This window comes from Leucopleurus acutus, assembly GCF_964270905.1.
Source record: "Leucopleurus acutus genome assembly, chromosome: 10".
Lineage (NCBI taxonomy): Eukaryota > Metazoa > Chordata > Mammalia > Artiodactyla > Delphinidae > Leucopleurus > Leucopleurus acutus.
Window position 1 is genome coordinate 38,311,355 of NC_139153.1, and position 24,215 is coordinate 38,335,569.

At 56.9% G+C, this 24,215-nt stretch overlaps 1 protein-coding gene across 4 annotated transcripts in view; it reads left to right on the top strand.

Moving 5' to 3' along the window:
• Positions 1-24,215, top strand: part of CACNA2D2 (calcium voltage-gated channel auxiliary subunit alpha2delta 2) — a gene marked incomplete at both ends in the record, with an annotated part of 137,355 nt that overhangs the window by 56,146 nt on the left and 56,994 nt on the right. For all 4 annotated transcript variants that reach the window (XM_082847670.1, XM_082847671.1, XM_082847672.1 and 1 more), the window contains one exon: positions 11,574-11,690. In XM_082847670.1, coding sequence (XP_082703796.1) covers positions 11,574-11,690 — 117 coding nt within the window. The remainder of the gene's footprint in view (positions 1-11,573; positions 11,691-24,215) is intronic.

Sequence of the window (24,215 nt, forward strand, 5' to 3'; positions counted from 1 at the left end):
CTTCAGCATGTGCAGGGCCTCAGTGTCTTCATCCTGTTTGTTTGTTTATTTATGCCTCCAACTTATCCTGCAGAAGATTTAAGGGCACTTAACAAGGTTACACAAAATTCAAGAAAAGCCTATAAATTGGAAGTAGGAGAAACATAAAAGAAAAACTAGCAGAAGGACTAAGATAGACCTGGGAGATGCCGACAGAGGAAGCGAGCAAGATAGCCCAGGTGCGGGTGTGCTCCTTCGTACACTCGCTTGGACACTCACCACCAGCGAGGTTCTGGTCCCCACTGCCTGTCAGCACCTGACACTTGGGCATTGTGACCAGAGGAGGGAGCCCAGCCCTCCTGGGGATGCTGATCCAGAGGCCACTGTCAGTCAGGCCATACCCTTCCCCCCAGCAAGCCCCTGAGCCCTCATGCTGTTAGGAGCTTCTCCAGTGCAACGTCCAACAGGAAGATTTAGGGCCACGACCTTCAAGTAGCCCCAACCATCTGGGGCCAGAAAAATCTCACTGCTTAAAACATTTCAGATGGCTGCAGACCACCTTCTGAGGTGCAGATGGAAACCCACAGAGACTCACCCAGGCCTGGGGCTGCTGGGCATCCAGTGACAGTGGATAGGGCCGTCTGGGCTGTGGTGCTTTTTCTGGCACCCTAAGTGTGAAGCATGGACAGGATCTGCAGGCGACTTCCTGGGCACTGGGTATGAATGTGGTGAGGTTGATGCGTGAGCTGCTGTGTGAGGTCAGGCACATGTACCTGGAACTATAATGAGCACATGGGTAGCGGGTAGGGCCCTGGGATGACTCTGCCCCCAGAGGGGCCCTTGATACCATGGGAGGCTGCAGCCGCTCCCAGGCTTACCTCCATCTCTGCCTTTATCCTGTGTACCTGACATGCCAAGATCCGGTGTTTTCACGAGAGCAGCCAACCCGAGGGCCTCTCGTTGTGATTGGCGCTGTCATTATTTGGCGACATCTTCAGCAGCAAATCTCAGCAGCAAAGGGCAGACTTCCAGCCTATGAGGCCTGGAAAGTCAGGCCCTGCAGGACAGTGTGGGGCAGGGGACGCTCTGAAGGCCTCGGCAGCAGCCCTGGAAGGAGGCCCCATGAGAAGCCAGCAGCACCTTGCATTTGACCTTTCATCTTTGAGGAGCACCCCATAAAGCCTGGCTGAGGCAGCTCAGGGCTGTGTGGGCACTGAGGGTGAAAGCTCGGGCCATGCCACATGGCTGGTAAAGAGCAGGGTGGGGATTCAGACCCACGGCTTTTTAGCCAGTTCTCAGCTGTGAGTGCAGGGGACTCGGGGGTGGGAAGGTCTCCCATTTGGACCTTTGTGGTATTTCAGTTTCCTCATCTGTGAGATAAGAAGGGCGCCCTCCTGGTGCCCTTGTCACAGCTAAGGGAGGGAGATGGATGAAGAAAAATCTGATGAGGCCCCCCTACCCAGGAAACCTCCCTGGGGACTCTTGAGGAAAGGTTGGTTTCTGGCCACTGTGGAGTCCCTGAGAGCCCTACCCCAGCCCCTGAAGAGGGTTGCCCACGCTGGGCTATCAGTGCTAGGAGGGGTGGAATGGAGGTGACGCGGGCAGAGGAAGCCGACTTTGTCCTTTGCTCCCTGGCCTTTGGAACAGTGCCTCAGGTGCAGCCTCAAATCCATATCATGAGGGTGTTTATGGGGGTCATTTTCTGCCAGCTCTGGGCTGAAGGACAGTCATCTTAGATGAGATCTTGATAACAGCCGGCTCTGTGAAATGAGTAGGAGCCCTCGTTGGCCCACCGGGGGTCTGCTGGAGCCTCTGTCCGCCCTGGCTCCCAGAGCCCTCACCCCACCCTGCCAGCACTCGCTCCTGAGAGTGGAGAGACCAGGCCTTACAGAGCCGAAGACAGACTCAGAGGTGAAGGGGTTGAAGAGGCCAGATGGCAGGCCAGTGCCCAGGCCCTGGACTCGCTCCTGGAGCTGTCGTGTCAGGGAGTGGGCAGGGTCTGTGTCTAAGACCACGCTGGGCCAGGGCTGCTCAAGGTAGTGACCCAGGTAAAGGGCAGACTGGGCTTGTCTGGGGGGGCGTGAGACTGAGGGACCCTGGAGCCTGGAACTGATGACAGGGGTCTGAGGAGCCAGGTGTCACAGCTCCTCCACTCACTGCCTACAGTCTCCAGCCATTTCCCCCGCCTGCCAGAGCCTTGCTTTCTTCAGCTGTAAAGTGAGGGCAGTGATTGTACCTGCCTTTTAGGATTGTTATGAGGATGACTCAGTGGGTTATGCACTGAGCCCTGTCTGACCACATGGGCCTGGGGGTGCCTGTCATCACCATCCTCGTCCTTCTGCCGTTGAGAGGCTGAGGAGTCCTGAGGGAAGGAAGGCAGGGCCACTGGGTGGGGAGGCAGCAGGAGGGAGCCGAGCCAGGGTGGGCGGTGAGGGGGCCCAGACACAGGCACAAACAATCTGTTTCCCGTAAACATGGGCGCCCACACCAGCCGGCGACACCCAGCGACTTCTGTGAGTTGGGAAAGTGCGGGTATGTTTACTCACACTCCCCCGTGCCAGCTGGCATGCTGGGCACAGCTTCCCTCCCAGCTGCCTCAACAGCCGGCGGCTCCCAGATCAGGGAGGGGGAGCAAGCAGGGGCCCCCGGATCTCGCCTGTAGTTTGATTCACTTTGGGCTCACCCCCTCCCCAATCCTCATGCTATCCTGGAGTAAATCAAGAGGACAGGGGGCCCTGAGAGTCTCCATGGCAGGTCCGCCTGGCCGGGCCATGACACAGTTCCCCTGCTGTCCAGGATTCCCTGAGTAGACAAAGGCGTGAAGGCCGGGACTGTCCAGGGACCCTGTTGAGTGTAGGCAACAGGTATCCCTCTAGTGGGGTCCAGGCCCCTGTCCCTCCCCAAAATCTGGCTTCCTTCTCAGAAAGTGCTTCCCACTGGGGTGTACACAGCACCGACACCTCAGGACACCCAGGACTGATGGTGTGCACATTTGCAGGTGGGAGCTGTTGCAGGGCTCCGAGTGCCCCAGGGGCCCCGGGATGCTGGGGGCTCCACATCTCAGTTTCTCTGCTCTGGGAATGCCTTGTCTGAGCTTGGCAGTGGCAGCTGCAGGAGCTGCATGCACCTTCCCCATGAGGTCAGGGCAGACTTTTGGCTGGGAAGGAGTCTTCGTGACACTGCACCGCCCCACCACCAGGCCTGGGTCAAGCACCTTGGACTCAAGGAGTGTTGGGAACTTGAAAGAAGGGGCTCAGAGAGGGGGCTTCTTAGGTAGCCACTAAGCAGCCCATGCTTGAGCCTTAACTTCTGACCTTGGAGCTGGGTGGTGGGTGATGGAGACCTGACGGTGAAGCATTTGCTTTTGAAGTACACGAGAGTGTGCCCCGTCCCCAGCTCCCGTGGACTTGGCCATCTGGCATTGTCACCCGTGTGGGAGGGAGACACCCCTGTCAGATTCCTTTCTCCCCTCCCACCTGTCCCCAAATAGTCCCTTGACCACCAAGGGAGCCAGAACCTGGGGAAGATAGAATCACAGACTGCAAGCTTCATGTAGGCACACAGCCATGGGAATGCTGTTATTTAATGATGGCAGCCTGGAGTCCAGCTACTGTGCAGGGTGACCGTGAGTGAATCCCTTCTCAGCATCTCTGACAGGTGGGCTTGCATATTTCCTGTGATGGGGGGCTCACTATCTATCCAGACTATGCTCTTAAGAGTTTGAGAGCCTCGAGTGTGAGAAAGTTCCTCCAGTTTCCTCTGAGCTGGAATATGCCTCTCTCCCCACAGGCACCATCAGGAACCTCAGAGTACTGCCCTCAGGAACCTTGCCTCTCACTCTCGGAGCTGGGTAGAGGCCAGGACACTCTCACCTAATATATACAAGCCTTAATACTAGAGGCCACGTTCCAATCAGGTCTGGAATAACAGGTGGATAATCAGGATTGCCACGGTTTTAAAGTCAGTTTAGAAATTCATGTCTGTTTCAGAGGAGCAAACTGACCACGCCTAGGAGTGGGCCACGCATCAGCGCTCCCTTGTGGTGGGTCATTACCTTGCCCCAGGGCCAGCGTGGGACAGGGCCTTGCAGAGGTGGGGGGTCTGCATGGGGGCAAGTGCAGAGAGGTTGGCACAGACTGGCCCTAGCTCAACTGGGAGGATTTGGTTTATTGTTTTGTACTGGGTTGTGTGTCTTTTGAAAAACAAGGGATTGAGCCTTTTTATGACATGGATTTTACAGTGTAACGAGGCTGCGTAATTTCCCATTCTCAGCAGCAAGTGCACTTTTTACACTAATTGCATAATTAGACATAATGTACTAATTGCGGTAATGGATGACAGTCAACTAAACTTTAACTTTAAAAACAGGGAGGCGTTGCTGGGGGTGGAGGTGGGGGCTTTGTGCCCCTGTGAGTTTTTCAAAGGGAATCTGCTGGTGAAAACTCCTAGCAGCAGCTTCCTCTTAGGGGCCAAGTGGCCATAGAGCCACCAGGGCCTTCCCACCTTGTGATCTAGGCTACACCCCCTCCGTCCCTGAGGACCACCCCCCACTCCACCCCCAGCCACCTGGGTATCTACCTCCCTTCCTTTCAGAACCTGTCCCTCCAGCTTCCCTTCTGCCCCCCTCAAGCCCCTGTGCTCCTGCCACTGAGCAGTCCATTCCCTCCCCCCAGCCCAAGGGCACCTGCCATTACTCCTGCCTAGAGTCCCTTATACCCCAGTCACCCCCATGTCTGGCAAACTCCTGCCCAGCCTTTCAAACTCTGCTTAGATGGCCTCTCCCCTGAAAAGCCATCTCAGTCTTTTCCTTCACACTCCCGGCCCCCGCGCTCCCCAAGCAGGCCAGTCTCACTCCCACATGTCTCCTGTACACCTCTCCCCACTGCCACCCCTCTGCCATTAGCAGTCCAAATAGACATCTGTCCCCTCTGGTGGTGAGTCCCAGGAGGGCAGGGACAAGGTCTGGTCCATCTCTGCTTCCCCAGCCTCAAGAGACCCCAACAAGATCCTGTGGCATGAACATGAGTGCCCCAGTGGGGATGTAAGGACATGGGGTGGGGGTGGGGAGGAGATGGGGCCATTTATGGGCCACCAACCCAGGAGGGCCACATCCTTATCTGCTCCTGAAAGCCAGGCCAACACTGCCTTTGTGTCCTGTGTCACAGCCCATCATGGGCCACATTGTAATGGCCTGGGTAGGCATCTGTGACCCTCTCTAAACAGTGTTCATTCTAGGAAATCCCTATTCAATATGAAGGTTAGTTATTAATAATGTGACAACCAGCATCACAATATACAAACCCTGCTTGTGACGTGACACCACATACAGCTAACTAACTGTGGAGCCAACCCACCACAGGATGGTGGCAGGGTGGCATGGCCACGTGGGACCCTAACGTGGCAGCTGGTGATTGTCAGCAGCTGATGAAGCATGCAGCCGAGTGGCCCATAACCCACTGCCTGTGTGCCAACTGTGTGCTCTGAGGGCTCTGGGGACCCCTTGCCCTTGTCCTACTGTAAGCCCCACACCAGGTGGGCCAGAGAAGGGCCACAGCCCCTGCCCCAGGGAACTTTCTGCCACACACACAGTCCAGGGCCTGGTGTGTCCCTAGAGCAGCCGGGTCAGGGTTTTCGTGCACCTGCTGTGAGCGGCCCCAAAGGAACTGGGCTGTGGGGCTCAAGGTTGGTTGGGTGTGGGGAGCATCCAGGATGTGCAGCCTGTCCTGGATCTGACCTGAGTGCTCTCAGTGGGAGGGTCTGCAGGTACCAGGCTACTCCATCCACCCTATGGTCTTCGAGGGTGATTATTAGCGGCTATGTCAATACCCTTGATTTTACCCACGAAGGCAGGAGACAGGGGCAGCAGCCTGGCGGGAGGGCAGGGGCCAGCATTGCCCTGACTGACTGGGGTCCCTGAGCTTGTCACTACCAGTCCCTCCATCCCTCCACCTCCCTCTTGGCCCAGCTCAGGATCTCTGGGCCACCATGAGCCCCCATCCTCCCGCTTAAGGCTCCCCTGATCCCTGGCACAAGTGTACCCCTTTTAGCAGCTGGCCCTTGTCTCCAGATCCTGTGGCCACTCCAGTGCTTGCCCATGCAGGCCGGCCTAGGGAGGCCAGCCCACCATCTCTAGGGACCTGTTGACATGAGGGCTGGGCCGTTAAAACTCCTACCAGCTGCTCCTTTCAATACCAGGGACCAGGCACTGAGACATGGCTAAAGGGGGCTGGAGAAGAGCAAATCCCCCAGGAAAGTCATATCATGGGGTTCAGCTCCCCCCACCCTTCCTGTGCCCTGCTCAGCACCCTGGGCAGGGGAAGGGGGCAGGATGCTGAACACCCAGATGAACCCCCAGCTGAGCTTGGGCCTTTGAGGAGACAGGCGGCAGCAGGGCCCAGCCTGCATCAAATCTTTCTCGTTCCATTTTCTTTCTGATTTAATTTTCCAGAGATTAGGGCCCGTTCACCTTCGCTGCAGAGAGGAGCCTCGCACGTGTGCCTGTTTTTACTCCCAGGGTTGGGTGGTTGGTTAGTTGATCAGGCTGGTCCTGCTGGTCCTCCCCCTCCTCCCCTCCAGAATGGCCCTCCTGCCTTCCACAGGCCTCAGGCTTTCAGCATCACTCTGGGTCCCCCAGGCCCCTTTCAGGCCCCCCAAATTCCCAGCTGATACCCTGTGCCTCATCTTCAAGTTTGGGGACAAATGCAGGGAAGAGAACTGCACAGAGTGTGACCTAAAGCAAACACTTTGGATAAGACAGGCTATTCTTATCTGAGCTCTGCCGTGTAACATATCCTCTCTGGCCCTCAGTGTCCCATCTGCTAAACGGGTGTGATCAGAACGGTCCTTCCTCAGGGGTTGTACATCAGCGAGGTCAAGTTTGTGAAGCACCTGCCCTTGGGTGGCTAGAGCCATCACTTAGCAAACGGCTGTATCTGCAGCCTCCACAGTCCCTCTTCCCTCCTTCCCCCTCCTCTCCCTTGCTATCCTTGCCCTCCTTTTCGTCTCCATTTCTCCCACCTTTCTCCTCTCCCTGGGCAGGTTAGGTGCTGGCTTAGGTCCAGACCCCACTGCTGCCGACCTTCTGGGACTTAGCAAAATGCCTCAACAGTCTGATGGGGGCCTGTCCAGGTCACTGGTTCTGGGGCCTTTTGTCTCCTCTGGTGGCTGTCTCTATGTTCAGGTGCCTCAGACCTTATTCCCCTCCCAGTCAGAACTGTTTAGAGCTGTGAGGATGAGGCTGGCTCCATCTGCCCCTGCAAGCATCAAGCATCCAAGCTTCCTGTCCAAGGTAACTGTTCCTCCAAGTGTCCTCCATGCTCACCTCCCCCTTATGTAGGGACAGCTATGGAAGCAGGAGGCTAGGCAGAGGGCCTGGGGCCCCTGACGAGGCCTTGGCCCCCACAGGCCCTGGAAATTCCGAGGCCAAAAGGCAGGTTGGCCAGACATGCTGCCTAACAAAAGAATTACTAGAGCTGAGAGAGGGTTGGGATCGGGGCCAACACTGCCGGGGGGGCGGGGGGCGGAGGGGGGGGCGTTACAGGAAGTGGGTGGGGGGGAGATGAGAGACATGGAAGGACAGGTTTTGATAACTGGTAGGGGGTGCCTTCAAGGGGAGGAGGATGCCCGGGCAAGCACTGGCCATAGGTATACGGTACAGGATGGGGGAGCCAGGACTCCTGGGAACGAGGAGCTGCAAACGGCCTCCTGAATTATCCCTCGGGGCCTCAGCTGCCGCTGCTCTCCCTGTTCCTCAGCCCCTCTGTCGCTGTGTCTCCTGCCCTACCTCACGTGTCCACCTGGCTCCAGCCAGCCTGTCCCCTAGTCTGCTGCCCTGTGCCACTACCATTCCCCATCTCCTCTCTCTTGGCTGCCATGGAGCTGTCACAACCTGTAGACCTGCTGGCTCCCGTTTCTCTCCTTGGTCCGGCTGCCTGTACAGAGCCAGGGGCCACGCAGGCTGCGCTGCTGTGGGGGCCATTGGGTTTTTCCAATTGCCTCTCTGGGCCGAGGACACCAGCGGGCATGCAGTCCTGCTGTGGTTGTTGAGGTCCTGCCCCTGGTGCACCCTGGCCTTCCTGTTGCTTCCGAGCTGACCCCAGGGACCAAGGCTAGAGGCTGGGGTTGAGGGGAACCAGCCCTGGCTATGCCCTGGAGCTACCCCGGGCTCTCCTGGGCTTCTTCCTGGAACTGCAGGTGGAAAGCACCTCCCCGGACCACATCAGTGGAGAGATGACCTATCCCCCAGGGTGGGACCATCTGCTGGGCTGTGTCATTTGGATCTCTGGGACACAGGGTTCAGCTCAGGGCCCTAGCCCAGGGGACAGGGACAACTGGAGCAGGTCGGGGGGAATGTTGAGAGGGGTGAGGCACCTGGCATGGAAGGATCGAGGGCTGTTGCATCTCAAGGGCTCATTTGGGATTGGGGGACAGGCTTGGCTAGTAGCTCAACCAGTCTCTGCAGTTCTGGAGTTCTGCCCTCATCTCACCAGAAGCTTCTTCTAGCCCATTTCCCTACCCTCACTCTAGGGAGGATTTAGATAAGCGGGGAAAGGCGGAGGGGAAGTAGGCACAGCGTAAGCAAAGGTGCAGCAGTGGGAATCAGCATGGGCTAGGGACCCAGAGGCCTGCATGCAAGTGCCAGGTCAGTGAGCTGGAGAGGCCTCGAATGCTGGCACCAGGGCCCAGCAGAAGGATGTCATGGTGGGTCTTTGGGTAGACCCAGGAAGAAAGCATGGCAGATGCAGCCCCAGGCTCCAAGGGACAGCACACCTGCAGGCAAAAGTGGTGGAGTCAGACCTAGGTCACACTGGCTCCACAGCTCTGCTCCTGAACATGGAATTGGGCATATGCGTTGGCTGAGGGTCCACTGCACACAGGCCTGCTGCCTGGGGAGAGATGGAAGGGAGCTGGCCATAGCTGTACACTATCCATGGTGTCCCTGTGTCTAGGCTCCCCTGTTATCACCACCAGGGCCGAGGCCAAGGTGCTGGGGACAAAGACAGGATAGCTGATGGAGGGGGTGCTGTCCAAGGAATCCCTGGGTGGGGCTGGAGGGGGACAGACCCAGGGAGGCCAAGGCTGCCTGCCCAGGAATGGGAGCCAATGACTTTGGATCCTAGGTGTGCAGATCTAGCCAGGAGAGAGTGGAGGCAGGGAGGGGACTGTGATTCCTTCTGCAGAATTCTGGTGATCCTAAACAATAGCAGTAGTGACAATAGTATAGGCTCCTCGTGGCATGAATCTTTTGGTCCTTGGTCCGCCTGTGAGGGGAGGACTGCCGTTCTCTCATTTAATAGATCGGACACTGAGGTTCAGAGATGGGGTATTTCTTAGCAGGGTCCCTGCTTCCAAGCCCTTGCATCAACTGTCAGGGTCCTCGGGTGTGACCCTGCCACCTGGAAACCCACTCCCTCTGCAGCCCCTGAGCCCTGGTTCAGTCACCATGCCAGGTTGCAACGGGCATCCTGGACCCAAAGGGGAGGGACCCCCAGGTTCCCTAAGGAGAGTTGTCAGGAGGCTGCATGGTCCAGCTTCCAATACTGGGGCTGCCGTCACTATGGACAGCCCTGATTGGGGCACCTGGGAATGACCTTGACAGGGGAGTCAGTTATGGAAACTTTATCCCCTGCCCTGAGAAGCCAGGTGGCTGCGCCCCCTGCTGACGCCAGTGGGCCGCGGTGTGCTCAGCCGAGGTTTCAGCCGATGTGGCTGAGACGAGGCCTCAACACACCCAGGGGCAATGGTCCAAGATTGGGAAAGGGTGTATTTTTAATGTCTTGAAACCTGGGAAGAAGGTGTCAGGGAGGATGGGTGACTGGTTTTTCCACTCACAGTCGTGTGGCCTTGACCTGTCCTCTCCTATTTCTGAACCTCGGTTTCCCCAACTGTGGGCACCAGGCACCAGGCTCCCTGCATTTCTCAGTGATCCCCAGGGTCTGACCCCTCCTTGGCCTTGGCCTCCATCGCTGTCTTCCATCCGGGGGCCTCTGTCCTGAGGCAGGCCCTGGGGGGCCCAGGGAACAGCCTGGCCTGGTGCCTACTTGGGGCCTCCATCCTCCCTGGCCGTGTAGCCAGGCCTGCGACTCGCCCTGTAATCGCTGCTTCTCTGTGGGAAGGAGCGACTTCACCACAAATTATTTTGTTCCAAGAGAAGGACAAAAAGAAAAGAGATGCCGGAGGGATGGGGGGCGGTGGGAGGAGGAGATTGCCTGAGCCAGCTTTGAGCGGTGCTTTAACCCTTGCACTGCCAGGCGCTGGGTGGGCAGCAGAGCAAGGGCTCTGGAGGCACCTGGTCCCCCACCTCCTCCCTCTGTCAGATGCCAGAGACCTTTATCTCCCCTCATCTGGCTGTCACTCTACCGACCTTATCTCCCCTGCCTGTCTGTCTCTCATCAGCGGCCTCTCCCACCTCCTTATCTCCTCCTCGTCACCTCCTCTTTGTGTCTCTGCACATCCCTCCACTTCTGCACAGCCTGATGGCAAAGTCTGGTGGCAGCAGCTCAGTTGTGGCGACCAGCCTGTGACCTCTGGTGAAGGAGCCAGCTTGCAGCACAGACTTCCTGGGGTAACCTGGATGGACACTTGGACTCATTCAGGCTCAGAGGCACATGCAGGGGTGTGCAATGCATACACACACATATGCACACACGCATGCACGTGCACACACACATGCACGTGCGCACACCCAAGACCCCAGCCATGAACAAAGACGCCCACAGAAACCTGCTTCTACAATTCCCATACGGCCCCCAGGCTTTATCTAGTGGCCCTAACCCCACCCACCCCAATACTCAGGCTCGTGCACACAGATGGATGTGCGTTGAGCCATAACACACACATTCACACATGCAGATGCAGACTGTCAGATTTACACCCCCAAGTGCATGTGTGCACAGGCTGACCCCACCGCCCCCCCAAGGAAGAAGGAGGGGGCAGATTCATTCCCCCCATATGCCTTTTCCTCCCTGGTCCCTGCCCCCATATTCTGTGCCCAGAATGACAGAGGAGCCCCTAGGGGCACCCAGAGCTCCTGCAGTAGTTTCCGCAAATGCCCTGAGGGAGCACCAGCGAAAGGGGGCATGGATTCCTGAGCCTGTGTGGAGAGGTGGCTGTGTGTGTGATGCATGTGTGAGCGTGTGGGTTTATGTACACACGTGGGCGTGAGAGCATCTTCTTGTTGGTATGTGGTGTACAACGTGTGTCTGTTGGCTCCATCTCCCCCGGACACCCTGCCTCCCATCCAGCCCACCCTCCCCACTTTGCTGCTCTTAGCCACCCTGAGCTGGTCAGGGAGGTGCTGCTTATGGCCCCTGGAGGAGGAACCCTGAGTCCCAGAGAAGGTGGCGACAACCTTGTCCCACCAAACACACACAACCAGTGCAAGTTGTGGAGCTCATGGCCTTGCACTTCTTCCAAGTCTATCTGAGCACTGGGCCTAACCCCAGACCTCCCTGTTCTCTCTCAGTGGCCAAAGCCAGGGTTGAGGTGGGGGTGAGGACTTTCTGTGGTGAGCTATGCAGAGAGGGTATACGGGCACCATGACATGGGAATGTGGGACCACCCTGGCCTCACCCCAGGCTTCTGCTTCTTTCCAGATCTACAAAGACAACAGGAATCTGTTTGAGGTGCAGGAGAATGAGCCTCAGAAGTTGGTGGAGAAGGTGGCGGGGGACATTGAGAGCCTGCTGGACAGGAAGGTGCAGGCCCTGAAGGTAGGTGCGGTTGTTTAGGTTGAGAGAAGACCAGGCAGAGTGGCCTGTGCTGTGAGGGCAATGCCCCCACCCACCGTGAACACACAGCCCTCCTGGCCCTCTGAATTCAGGCTGGGCCATCACTGGCAGAATGTGCCACGTGGACTGTGGGCAGCTGCAGCAGGAGCAGGATAGTTTCATCTGGAGTAGGCTGCGTGAGTGGTGACCTGGGGCCTCGGGGGCCCTGTGTGGGTATGATGGCAGGCCCCACCTCTCCCTTCTGTCAGGAAGGTGGGCTGCAGGCTGAGGCGGACGGAGTGTGGAGGGCCCTGAATGCCTTGCAGAGAAGGCTAAGGCCACATGATGCTGGGAGCTGGAGCTCCAATTCTGCCCACGATTTCTCCACCTCCCTCTGGGCCTTAGTCTGCCCATCTGTACTGAGTGTGCCTGTGAGCTCCAAGGCACCATGGTCCTGTGAGATTACAGGACCTGCTGGTCCACCCTGACCAGGTCTCTGAAGCCCACAGACCCCGGTACTCAACCCACCCCAGGGAGAGCAGGTGGGAAAGGGCTTCTGGAGATGTAAGGTGCCCTGGGCAAGTTGTGCAGTAAGGAAAGGAGGGGGGTTCAAGCTTCCCTCAGATCAGAGGCATAACTGCTGTTGCCCAAGCCTGTGTCAGAGAGATGAGTCCATTTAAAAGGAATGAAGTACTGATACACATGACAACATGGATGAACGTGAAAACATTACACTAAGGGAAAGAAGCTCGTCACAAAAGACCACCCATTGTGTGATCCCATTTCTGTGAAATGTCCACAATAGGCAAATCCATAGAAACGGAAAGTACATTAGTAGTTGCCCAGGGCTGGAAGGGAGGGGATAGGGAGTGTCTGCGAACGGGTACAGGATTTCTTTTGGGGGTGATGAAGATATTCTAAAATTAGATTGTGGTGATGGCTGCACAACTCTGAATACACTAAAAAAAAACACTGAATTGTATACTTTATGTGGGTGACTATTACGGTATCTCAGTAAAGCTTTTTTTTTTTTAAATGAGCAGGGCCTCACATGCCATGCCCAGGCTTCGGCCAGAGGCCTGGCAGGGTCAAGTCAGAGCAGCCAAACCCCCACCACATCCAGACCCAGGGAGGGAATTGTGACCCCCTTCTCCAGGAACTGGGCCCTACTGTCCCCCTGAGATCCCCTGCCTGCCCCTGTGTGACCTGGGATCATGGACTAGGGAAAGGCTGGCCTCCTGGGACCAGAGGAGGTGGGCCCTGAGGGTCTCCCACCCAGTGTGGAGCCGGAAGACCCAGAGCTGGGCCCAGCCTGACCTTGGGGATCTCCTAGTCACAGGTGGGGACAGTTGGGGGCGTGAACTGTCATGGGGAGGAGGCAAAGCCAAGCCTTCAGCTGGGCCGGCCGTCCCTGTGGGGGTCCAACAATGTCCCCCTGGTTGTAGGAACCATCTGCTTGCCTCACGTAGCCAGCACGCCATGTCCCACCTTCTTGCCTTTCCTAGAACTGGGCACCACCTGGACACTCTCCCCTCCTTTCTCTTGTTCTCTGTCTCTTAGTCTCTCTCTCCCTGCTTCATTCCAGACCCCCTATTTGCCCACTGCTTCCTTGCTTTGCTGTGCTCCCCAGCCCAGGGCACAAAGTACAGGCCACCAGCCCTGAACTTGTGTCGAAACCATCTGATAGATTTGGGAAGGGGCACCCTTCATGCCTTTAGGCCTGCCTCCCACCCCAGCTTCAGGATGAGTTGCCTTGCCAGGGGGTGCTGAGTGGTGGCAGTGACAGATGCCCGACCTGCCCTCTCCATATGGAGCCCAGGGCCCAGCCCCTGCCCATCCCCTCTGAGCATCACAGGGCTGGAGTCGTTCCCCAAGCTTCTTTCCCCACTCCTCGAGGAACAGGCAATCCTGACAGCTTGAGGGTGGGAGAACCCAAAGCCCGGGGTCCCGACCTGAACTCTCTCCCTATACCCCACATGGCAGACTCTGCCCGGTGAGGCAGTGCAGATGTCTGCCTCCTTCCCACTGAGTCTGCATCCCAGGCACCCGTGGCCTGGTACACAGTTGGTTCTCAAGGGAGGAATGATAGGAAAAGGCACTCACTGATTAGGTGCTCAGCGTGTGCTGAGTCTGTCACACGTCATTCTCACAGCAGCCCCCTGAGAGAGACACTGAGACTTGGACCTGCCATGCATTAGGCCAGGATATGGCAGAGCCAGGATTTTAACCCAGGTCACTCTGACCCTGAGCCAGGCCCTTGACTGACCACATTAGTCCGGAGGTGTGCATGGAGCCCAGCACTCTCCTGGCCAGTGAGCTTTCCCTACTGCAGTGCCCCCAGCTCCGGGCCCAAAAGATGCCCCTGTCCATATCCCTAGGCGAAGGAGAGGACTGTCCTTTTCCTGCCTCGGTCCTAATTGTTCAAGATGAGCTTTGGTCTTAATTATGTTTTAAATTTGCTTTTAATCAAGTTCTGGCTCTTTTCTCCTTTCCCATATTTGTTTGCAGCCTGAGTACATATGGAGGGAGGAATGTTGGGGGTCCACACTCCAGTGTCCCTCTCTCCCTAGACCCCATCCAGTAATCCAACTTAAATTCCCTTGCTCTGGTCTGGAATTTTAATGTGGGGCTTGCAAGGAGGGAACTGAACAGCGCAGGACGGAAGTTCATTGTCTCATCTTATCAGGGATAATCAGATGTTTGTAACAGGTTTCTCCAAGCTACACAGAGTGTTTTTCCAGGCCAAGAATCAGGCAGAGCACGCCAGGTCAGGGACTTTGCAACACAGGCAACCATCATCCCCAAGTCCAGGAAACCTGCTGGGGTCTCAGCTTAGGAGATATGGAGGGAACCTGCTAGGAACTTCTGCTATCCAGGCAGATGGGTCCTCTGAGCCAGGCCTGCTCTGTTAGGGTCTTGAGTCCCAGGAGGGGTAGGGAGGTGCCTAAGTTCTTTTTTTTTAATTAATTAATTATTTATGGCTGCATTGGGTCTTTGTTGCTGCGCGCGGGCTTTCTCTAGATGCGGCGAGCGGGAGCTACTCTTGTTTGTGGTGCGCGGGCTTCTCATTGCAGTGGCTTCTCTTGTTGCGGAGCATGGGCTCTAGGCACTTGGGCTTCAGTAGTTGTGGCACGTGGGTTCAGTAGTTGTGGCTCACAGGCTCTAGAGCTCAGGCTCAGTAGTTGTGGCTCATGGGCTTAGTTGCTCCGCGGCACGTGGGATCTTCCCAGACCAGGGCTCGAACCCATGTCCCCTGCATAGGCAGGCGGATTCTTAACCACTGTGCCACCAGGGACGTCCCAGGAGGTGCCTAAGTTCTTATAGCACATTGGAGGCAGAGCTGGGCCCAAATCAGGACTCTCCTGTCCTCCTAGCTGGGGCCTCTCTCAGAGCCCCTTTCTCAGAAAAGTCATCTCTTGGTTGTATTCCTTCCTCCATCCATTCTTCAACATTCACTAAAGGCCTACTGTGTGCCAGGCTGGTGCTGGGGATGCAGTGGGAAAGGACAGGCCTTGTTCCTATCTTCATGGAGCTCTCAGTCGCATCCCATCCCAGGCCTTAGTTTCTCCCTCTGTAAAATGGGGACAGGAGACTGTCCCTGCCCCGTACTTCTGGTTTCACAGCTCCAGGAGTCATCATTTATAAAGGCCACAGTGAAAACAGTGTCTCTGAAGGTTGTGCCACCTTCAGCACCATTCCTGACACCCCTGCTGTGTGGCTCGGGGGAGAGGCCATAGGAGGAGGAGGTGAGGAGTGACCCCAGTGTGGGGCATTCCAGCCTGCTCTCAGAGGACAAGGCCAAGGGCAGTGTGGCTCAGTGGGCTTGGTTCCTGGAGAATGGGAAGCCCAGGGCCAGAGCAGCCAGGCCAGAGCAGGTTCTTAAGGGACATCAGTGTGGCAGCTAGAAGCCTGAACTCAGGGACCCCCTTTCACCTCCAACCTCAAATAAGCCAGAGGCAGTGAAGAGTCCTGGCTGAGATCCAGGACCCAGAGACCTTGGCCCCTGAGCTCTGCCCTCCCCACCATGCCCATGTTTCTCATGCTCCACCTCAGCTACTTCTCACTGTCCCAGGGGCCAAGACCCTTCCAGATGCCATGCCTTTGCACCTTTGCCTTCATGCAGTGTTTTTGTTTTGTTTTTTATATATCTTTATTGGAGTATAATTGCTTTACAGTGTTGTGAATCAGCTATATGTATACATATATCCCCATACCCCCTCCCTCTTGAGCCTCACCCCTCTAGGTTGTCGCAAAGCATTGAGCTCATCTCCCTGTGCTATGCAGCAGCTTCCCACTAGCCGTCCATTTTACATTTGGTAGTGTATATATGTCAATGCTACTCTCTCACTTCGTCCCAGCTTCCCCTTTCCCCCACTGTGTCCTCAAGTCTGTTCTCTATGTCCATGCAGTGTTTTTAACCCTGTTGGCACATTGGAGTCGCCTGCAGGGCTTTTAAATCGTGATGCCCAGGCCCCACCCCAGACCAAGTATAGCAGATTCTGTAGGGGTGGGGCTGGGCTTCAATATTTTTCAGTGGTCCGCAGATGATTCAGTGTAGATTCAGAGCTCAGGACATTTCCCCTAAAATGGCAGAAATAATCCCTTCCCACGATTACTGGCCTCTTTCTGAGTGCCTACCAAGTGTGCAGCCCAAGATGAGCCAGAACACTTCAGAACTCTGCAAATCCTCCCTACAACACAACTCTCATCCCCATTTTATATTTGAGGAAACAGCCCCAGCAAGGTTACACCACTGGCCCCAGGTCTCACAGCAAAACCAGACTACAGATCCAGGCACTTGGGCTCCAAACCCCAGATACTGCCCCTCGACACTGCCCTCCTCCGTGCTACCGCTAGTGGCCACATGGCACTTGGTATCCACAGGGGGACAGGGCCAAAGGAAGAGAAGATGGGTCCCCTCTGGCAGGGGCTTGCTCTGGGATGACCTAGTGACCTTGGGCAAGTCCTTTTACCCCTGCAGCATCTTCCTTGGGCAGTGGAGACAAGACACTGAGCAGCCCTCTCAGCCCACCCCCATGTTGCCCAAATGGATGGGACAGGGGGAGGTACGTCTGTGGCTCTGGTTCTGGGGGCTCCAGTGGGCAGCGTTCCCACCATCAGTGGCCTCTCTGGGGAGCAAGCATCATTTAAAGAGTAAAATTAAAAACCCTTCTGCACACAGCCACCCTGCTTTTGCCGCTAATGGCCACTTAACCCAATTAAACTGATGCATTGTTGGCAGTGGCTGGGTCCGTTCAGGAACTGGGCTCTGGGCTGGGTGTTAGAGGAGCAGGAGGAATGAGCGAGGGAGAGAGCCAAGGGGCCAGGGCTATGGGACAGAGCCCCCCACCCCACCCCAGTCAGGAGGGAGAACGTTCTGCCTAGCTCCCACTTACTCGCTGCTTCCTTTCTCAGGCTTCGCCTAATGCAGTATTTCTCAGTGTTGGAACTATTGACATTTTAAGCAGGATAATTCTTTGTTGTGGGGGGCTGCCCTATGCATCGTAGGATGTTAAGCAGCATCCTTGCCCTCTACCTGCTAGATGCCAGTAGTACACCACTCCCTCAGTTATAAGAACCAAAAATGTCTCCAAATGTTGCTAGATGTCCCCTGGGGGCACAGTGCCCTTTGGTTGAGAACCACAGGTCTAATGGGACAGAGAGATGCAGCCATATTATTTTTTAATTTTATTTATTTATTTATTTATTTATGGCTGTGTTGGCTCTTCATTTCTGTGCGAGGGCTTTCTCTAGCTGCGGCAAGTGGGGACCACTCTTCATCACGGTGCGCAGGCCTCTCACTATCGCGGCCTCTCTTGTTGCGGAGCACAGGCTCCAGACGCGCAGGCTCAGTAATTGTGGCTCACGGGGCTAGTTGCTCCGCGGCATGTGGGATCTTCCCAGACCAGGGCTCGAACCCGTGTCCCCTGCATTGGCAGGCAGATTCTCAACCACTGCGCCACCAGGGAAGCCCACAGCCATATTAAATAGAAGCCCCATAAGCAGGGGGACATTGGGGACCTCAGAGAGGTACAGACAGAATAGAGCAGGCTTAGCAGGAGGAAGATCCCTTCAGTTCAAGGGGGTAATAGCAAGCTTGGGGCTGCCTGGAGGAGGCATCAAGGATTTGGGGGAAAAGTTCAGCATTGTGGGCAGCTGGAGGCAAGTTCAAAGCTGAGTCCACAGATGCATTCGTTGATGGGGGTTGGACAAGTAGATCGGCCCTGGGAAGACATGGCCAGGGGTATCACCTGCTGCCAAGGCCTGGCCCAGAGTAGGAGCCTCATGAACATTTGTAGAACGGATGCCAGGGCTGTGGCTCCAGGCTCTGGCTGGAGGTCAGCCTCTGGGGTCTGACTCCAGACCAGGGAAGCTCTAAACGGCACACTAATGGTGGACAGACAGGCAGGGAATTCTCTAGCATTGGCTGCCTCCACCCACCCTTCTCTGGGCAATTAAAAGGTGTTTATGTGGGGCTGGCGGTGGCTTCTGCCCCCTCTCCATTACGAACATTAAGAGATCTTGACCCTTCCACTTTCCTGCTCTTGAAAGGAGCTGCAGACACGTGGAGCCAATTAGGCGTGCGCGTGGGCGCTGAGGGCCTGAGCAGCCTTTTCTCCCTGATTGCAGCATTTACGGCTGATTATTCTCCCCTCACCCAAACAGCGTCTCCGCATCCTGGCAAGGTGCCACTGCCACCCAGAGGAGCCAGCTGGGGCCCCCAGGGATGGGGGAGTGTTGAATTAGTGAATGGGCATCCACTGAGTGCTGATTGTGTGGGAGCCCTTGGGCACCCCTGCCTGAGAGTGACCACTCAGGAATTGGGGTCAGAGGGAGCCCCTTGGAGGAGCCTGCCTGCCTGGGTCCACTCTCATACACCCCAGGGTCCTGGGGCTCATCATGAGCTTTGAGTAAAGATGCTACTCCCAGCAGCTGGTGGACGTGTGTGTGGGACGGCCTCCCCTTCCTGCATCCCTGCCAGGTGGCTGAGAACCCAGAGACCCCTCGAAGTCCCCCCGGCTGAGCTGGCAGGACAGGGAGCTGGCCTCCCTGGAACAACGAGGAAGACAATGCAGGAGGAGTGCGGCTAGGGAGTGGCCGAGGATCCTCAGGGAAGATATGTCATTCCCTCCTCTTTGCCCACCTGCCCGAGCTAGTGGGGGTCAGGAAGGGCTGAGCTGTGGGTTTGGGGCTGGACTTCCCTGGTCCCGGGATTGCCCCTGTGGAGCAGGCCCCTCTCCTGGCTCCTCCTCCAAGGTGCAGGGGCCTCAGGAGGGGTCAGAAGAGCTGTGGTCATTCCTCACATCCACTATAGCCGAACGAAGGGTCTAGGAGCCTGGAGTGCGATGTCCCTGAGGCCCACAGAGCCTGGTGGATCAGCCGTACACCCACCCACCCACCCTGCTGCTCAGTTCTCCCCCGTGACTGAAGGTCAGGGGGAAAGGCTGACTGCAGCCACATCAGGCATCTTGCTTACCCTGACCGACAGCGCCCACCACCTGTGGGATGCGTGGCCGAGGCACCTCAGGCCCAAATCTCACCCCAAGGGGGGGTGTCTGAGCCTCTCCTGCCCGATGGCCCTGCTTATGATGCCATGTGCATCCCCTGGGAGCAGCAGTTAGTCTCCCTGTCATTCACTTGCTCACTCAGTTGTTAAGCAAACCTTCTCTGCTCCCAGCCTGACCCTAGGCGTGGTGCCTTTCTCCACTCACTGTGGGGCAGAATTCCTGTTTTACAGATGAGGAAACAGAGGCTCAGAGACAATGCCAGCCCAGCCACTGCCTGGCCGAGACAAGGTCACGATTCCCCCTGCTCCCCTGGCTCCTGAGCCTGTGTGCCCACCCTTCCCAGAGCTCCCAGGGATTGGGAGAAAGCAGAACCATGCTGGCTGGGGCAAAGAGGAAGAAGCCCAGGGTTGGGAAGGGAAAAGGTGAGGGTCTGCCAGGCAGAGGGCAGAGCGCTAGCAAGGGCCTAAGGGCAGGACCTCGACTGGAGGACCCTGGGGAATAGCTGGTGAGGATGGCTGGGCTGGAGAGGGCTACAGATGCAGGCTGGGAATCACTGCCGTGAGTTCCCTTTTTCATACCCCTGTACCCTGCCCACCACAGGAGGGGGAATCTAGGGCGTGGGGGGTGGGTTTGGCCAAATGGAGAAAATGAACCCTGGGACCAAGGGTGATTCACTGGACTCCACTCCCCAGAGGCCTGCACTGAGGGAGGATCCTCTCCTGCTTCTGTCCACCTCCCTGGGAGTCCTAGCTGGCAATGGGGGGCAGATGCTAGGAAGCAGAGTAAAGGGCCTGCAGGTGCCACAGGGACAAGCCAGTCTAATTCAGGATCAGAGAAGTGAGAAATTTAATTGAGTTTTAATAGCGTCTGGCCCTTTGTTCTGAAATCCTTGTGTACAAGGACTGGGGGAGGTAGTGTGCATCTAAGGCAGGGTAAGCCAGTGGCCCTCCAGGATCTTAGACTTCGAGGAGACAGACAACAAGCTACGAGGTCAGTGTGCAGAACAGCTGACATGGGAGGGGCAAGTCTAAGAAGACAGCCTGGAGGAGGTGGCGTTTGAGCTGAGCCTTGGAAGGTTGGGGTGGGGGATGCCCGGGATTTCCAAAGCTGGAGAAAGGGAAGAAGGAAGGCACTAAGCCCTGGCCTAACAGTGAGAGGGAGCAGAAGTGACTCAGGCTGAATCTGCTGAGATAAGGGTTGTGGGCTGGGAAGGGAGCCAGGAAGGTGCAGCCTGTGCATAACTGTTTCCACTGGTGGGGAGAGAGGATGGGAAGGTGACAAAGGCAGGGGGCAGGGCTCATCGCCTGAGTTCTGAAGTGGTCGCTGTATCGGCAAGCCTGGCCCCTTCGCTATACAGGCAGTCCTGGGAGCAGCCAGTCACCTCTCTCAGCCCATTTTCTGTGGCTTAAAATACACAGTGAGCAGTGCCTCTGCTGTGGCAGAAGAAGTGAGTCGTGGGGGTGCTGGTGGGGAGAGCACAGTGCCTTGGACCTAGCCCCAGGGTGGGGGGCTCTGGGGTGCTGAGAAGGCCCTCAAGCCCCTCATGGATCCCTCAGCTCTCTTCTCTAAGCCCACACCTGAAGGCTGGACCAGCCCCCAGTACCATGGTGACCCTGGGCAGGGGCCCCCAAGGTCGACCTTGGCTCATCATGTCGTGGGATACCAGTGCCTCAGGTGTCCTTTGCTTCCTTCAGCCTCTGTTTACTGAGTGCTGAGCACCTGCTGTGTACAAGTGCCATCCTAGGTTACTAGGTACAAGGACAGTGTACCTGCAGGGCGCCTCTCTTGAGGAATACAGTTTGCTCAAGGTGACAGTGATGTGACCCATGCCACAATGTATGGAGCCGGGGTGGTGAGCCCGTGGATATTGACCAGGCCTAGGGGACTTTGGGGGGAGGGGAGGGTTACTGGAGACACAGCCAGAAAGAGGGTCCAAGGCAGAAAGCACAGCAAAGCACAAAGGCCAGAGGTAGAGAGAGTGTGTGCGTGTTGGCATGTTCGGGCGTCTGCATGCATGTGCTGGCAGAGGGCCTCGCTGCTGGCCCGGCTCTGCAGAGCGTGTGCAGATGCACCGTGAGGTGGGCCTTGAGGCAGAGGTGGGAATGGGCTGTGCCCAGCGCAGGTGTCGTTCCTTGGAGTCTAGCTGAGACCTCACCTAGTGACCACAACCTGCACAGTCCTGACCTTACACCACCCCCAAAAGGACCTCTGGCCAAGAGTCCCCCTCAGAAAGGTGCAACATGGCACATAATACATGTGACCAAGAGGTGGCCAAGAATTAGGGGCCTCACCCTCTGCAGTGCTGTGGCCCCCACGCTACACTTGAGTGGCACCGAGCCCTTGGCAACTCACATTCTCTGAGCCTCGGTTTTCCTGCCTGTACAGTAGAACAACAAACATAGCCTCACAGATCTGTCATCAGAGTTTATGCCCAGGCCTTGGTGACACCAACTGAGCAAGGGACGCTCATGGGGGTATGATGTGGGTTAGGCCCCAACGGACAAGACTGACCTGTGCTCCTTCAGCTCCGCCCCACATGTGGGCCAAGCCTCGACTGTAGGACCTCGTGCCAATCCTCCCCTCTCTGATGGCCTCATCAAGGGCCAGTCCCCAGCTCCTACCTCTGTGGGCCACAATGTCCAGGCTGCTCGATGCTTCCTGCCTCCTGGCACAGGCCTTGGGGCCCTTGTTTGAGAAGCTGGTCACGGTCGCCAGGCCCTTTGTTCCAGCCGTCCTGTGTTTGCCCACTCTATGCCTCGGCGAGTGGGAGTTGCAGCATGTTTGCTGTGTCAACACCAGCTGGAGCCTAGTTATCAAGAGAGCCGAGGTTACGAGGCCCCATCCACCAGCTGCCCGGGTGCCTAGGCTCCAGCCCCTTCCTGGCCAGTTGGGGTGGGTGGGTGAGTGGGCAGCTCCCATTCACCCCCAGGACTGCCAGGCCTGGGCTGGGCAGGTGTTTAGAAGCAGCAAAGGCAGCCCCAGGCAGGGAACGGGACTTAGGATGGGCCAGCACAGTCTCCCCTTGGCACGGCTCAGGAGGACTTCCTGGCAGAGTCAGCCTTCAAGCCATTGAAGGCTAAGTTTGGGGCTTCTCCACCCCCTATGGAGAATCCCTTTGACCTCCCGGGTCCCAGCACCAGCCCTCTCCTCCCTGGGTTCCCAGTTATCAGATCCAGAAGTGTCAGAGGAGAGGAGGCCCGAACAGTCTGGCAGATGGACAGATGGATGGACAGGCAGTGAGACAGGGTCCAGGCAGGGGATCAGAACTCCAGGAGAGGACTCAGGGGGCCTGAGCCAGGCAAGCTGACATCCATGTGTGAACTGTGCAGGCGTGGGAAGGTGGGGGAGCCACAGTTCTGGGGAGGGCAGAGATGAGCAGCCTTTAGCTGGTGGCTGGTACTGAGGGGTGCCTGTCAGAGACAGACAGGGGAACAGAGGTCAGAGAGGGGGAGCGACTTGCCCTGAGCCTGGGGAGAACTCGGGTTCCCACCCTTCAACCAAGGCTGTCCCAGCACCTGGGGGCCTGGTCAGTTGGCCACATGGCAGAGCTGAACCTTTAAACCTTACTTCTGAATGAGACCCCCACCCACTTCATCAGTAGGTTTTCCAGAAATGAGCCTTTGAGGGTGACTCACCCAGGAGACAAGAGGTCTCTGAGGCATGAACCATGCAGCTGGATCAAGAGGCAGAAGAGCTGAGTGAGGTCTCAGCTACAGCACTGATGCATCAGCTGCACAGCCTTTGCTGGTGATTTCCCTTCTCTGAGTCTCAATTTCCTTATCTATAAAATGGGGGTCGGGCTTCCCTGGTGGTGCAGTGGTTGCGAGTCCGCCTGCCGATGCAGGGGACACGGGTTCATGCCCCGGTCCGGGAAGATCCCACATGCCGCGGAGCGGCTGGGCCCGTGAGCCATGGCCGCTGAGCCTGCGCGTCCGGAGCCTGTGCTCCGCAGGGGGAGGGCCACAACGGTGAGAGGCCCGCGTACCGCCAAATAAAAAAAATGGGGTGATAAGAGTCCACCCGGCGGGATTGCCGAGAGGATCATCTGAGGTGAGAGTTGGCCAGCTCATAAACATGTGCGTGCCATGGGGTTATCGCTGTTACAGGGAGGGGGCTTGGGCCACAGGGAAGACCCCCGTCCCTTGACCTCACTTTGGGATTTCATGGAAAAGCATCCCAGTTACCTGGAAGCACAGAGAAGTGGCACTGAGGCTGAGGCTGGGGGGATGGAGAAATTTGCCTCTCAGAGGGCAGGGAAGAGCATTCTGAGAAAGGGAACAGCGTGAAGGGGCCCTGGGGGTGGGGATGGAAGAACACGCAGAGTCCATTATGGCTGCTGGATTAGGTTGGGGTAGGGGAGCAGGGCTGAGACCCTCTGAGTCTCCAATATTCACCTGCAGGACCCCCACCACAAGTGCAAGCCCCAACCCAAAGATACAAGCTTGTTGGGGAGAGGGTAGTAGTGGAGGAGCACATGAGTGTGAGCGTGTGTGTGTGTGTGTGTGTGTGAGAGAGAGATAGAGAGAGCTCCACAATCTCCCAATGATGACACGGGCCTTTCCCCACCACCCATGTGCATACCTAGGCCTCCTTTTATCAAATATTCTTCTGCTAATCTCATCTCCCTGGGTGACTGCTGTGTAATTAGCTCATTTTGCAAAATATTGCATCTGTCATATTTTCCCCTTGCTTTTTCCTTCTCCCAGTAAACGGTAGGAGTGGACAGGGACGGGGAAGATGTCTAGGCATGGGGACACCTCATGGGTCAGCTCTGGCCCTGCCCCCTCCCTGCACACAGGGCCCCCCACATGCACAAGGCCCCCTCAACACACATCCCAGACCCAGAGCCTGGTGAGCAGATGGAGGTCAGTGAGCAGAGCCCTTCCTGTGTCAGGAGGAAAGGATGATGCAGGCCTGACCAAGCCCTGCCCTGAGGGCACCTGTGCACTACTGCTCACACCCAGGGACTGCTGAGGCCCAAGCTGGGCTCAGACTAATGAGCTACTAAGTGGCTTTGCCC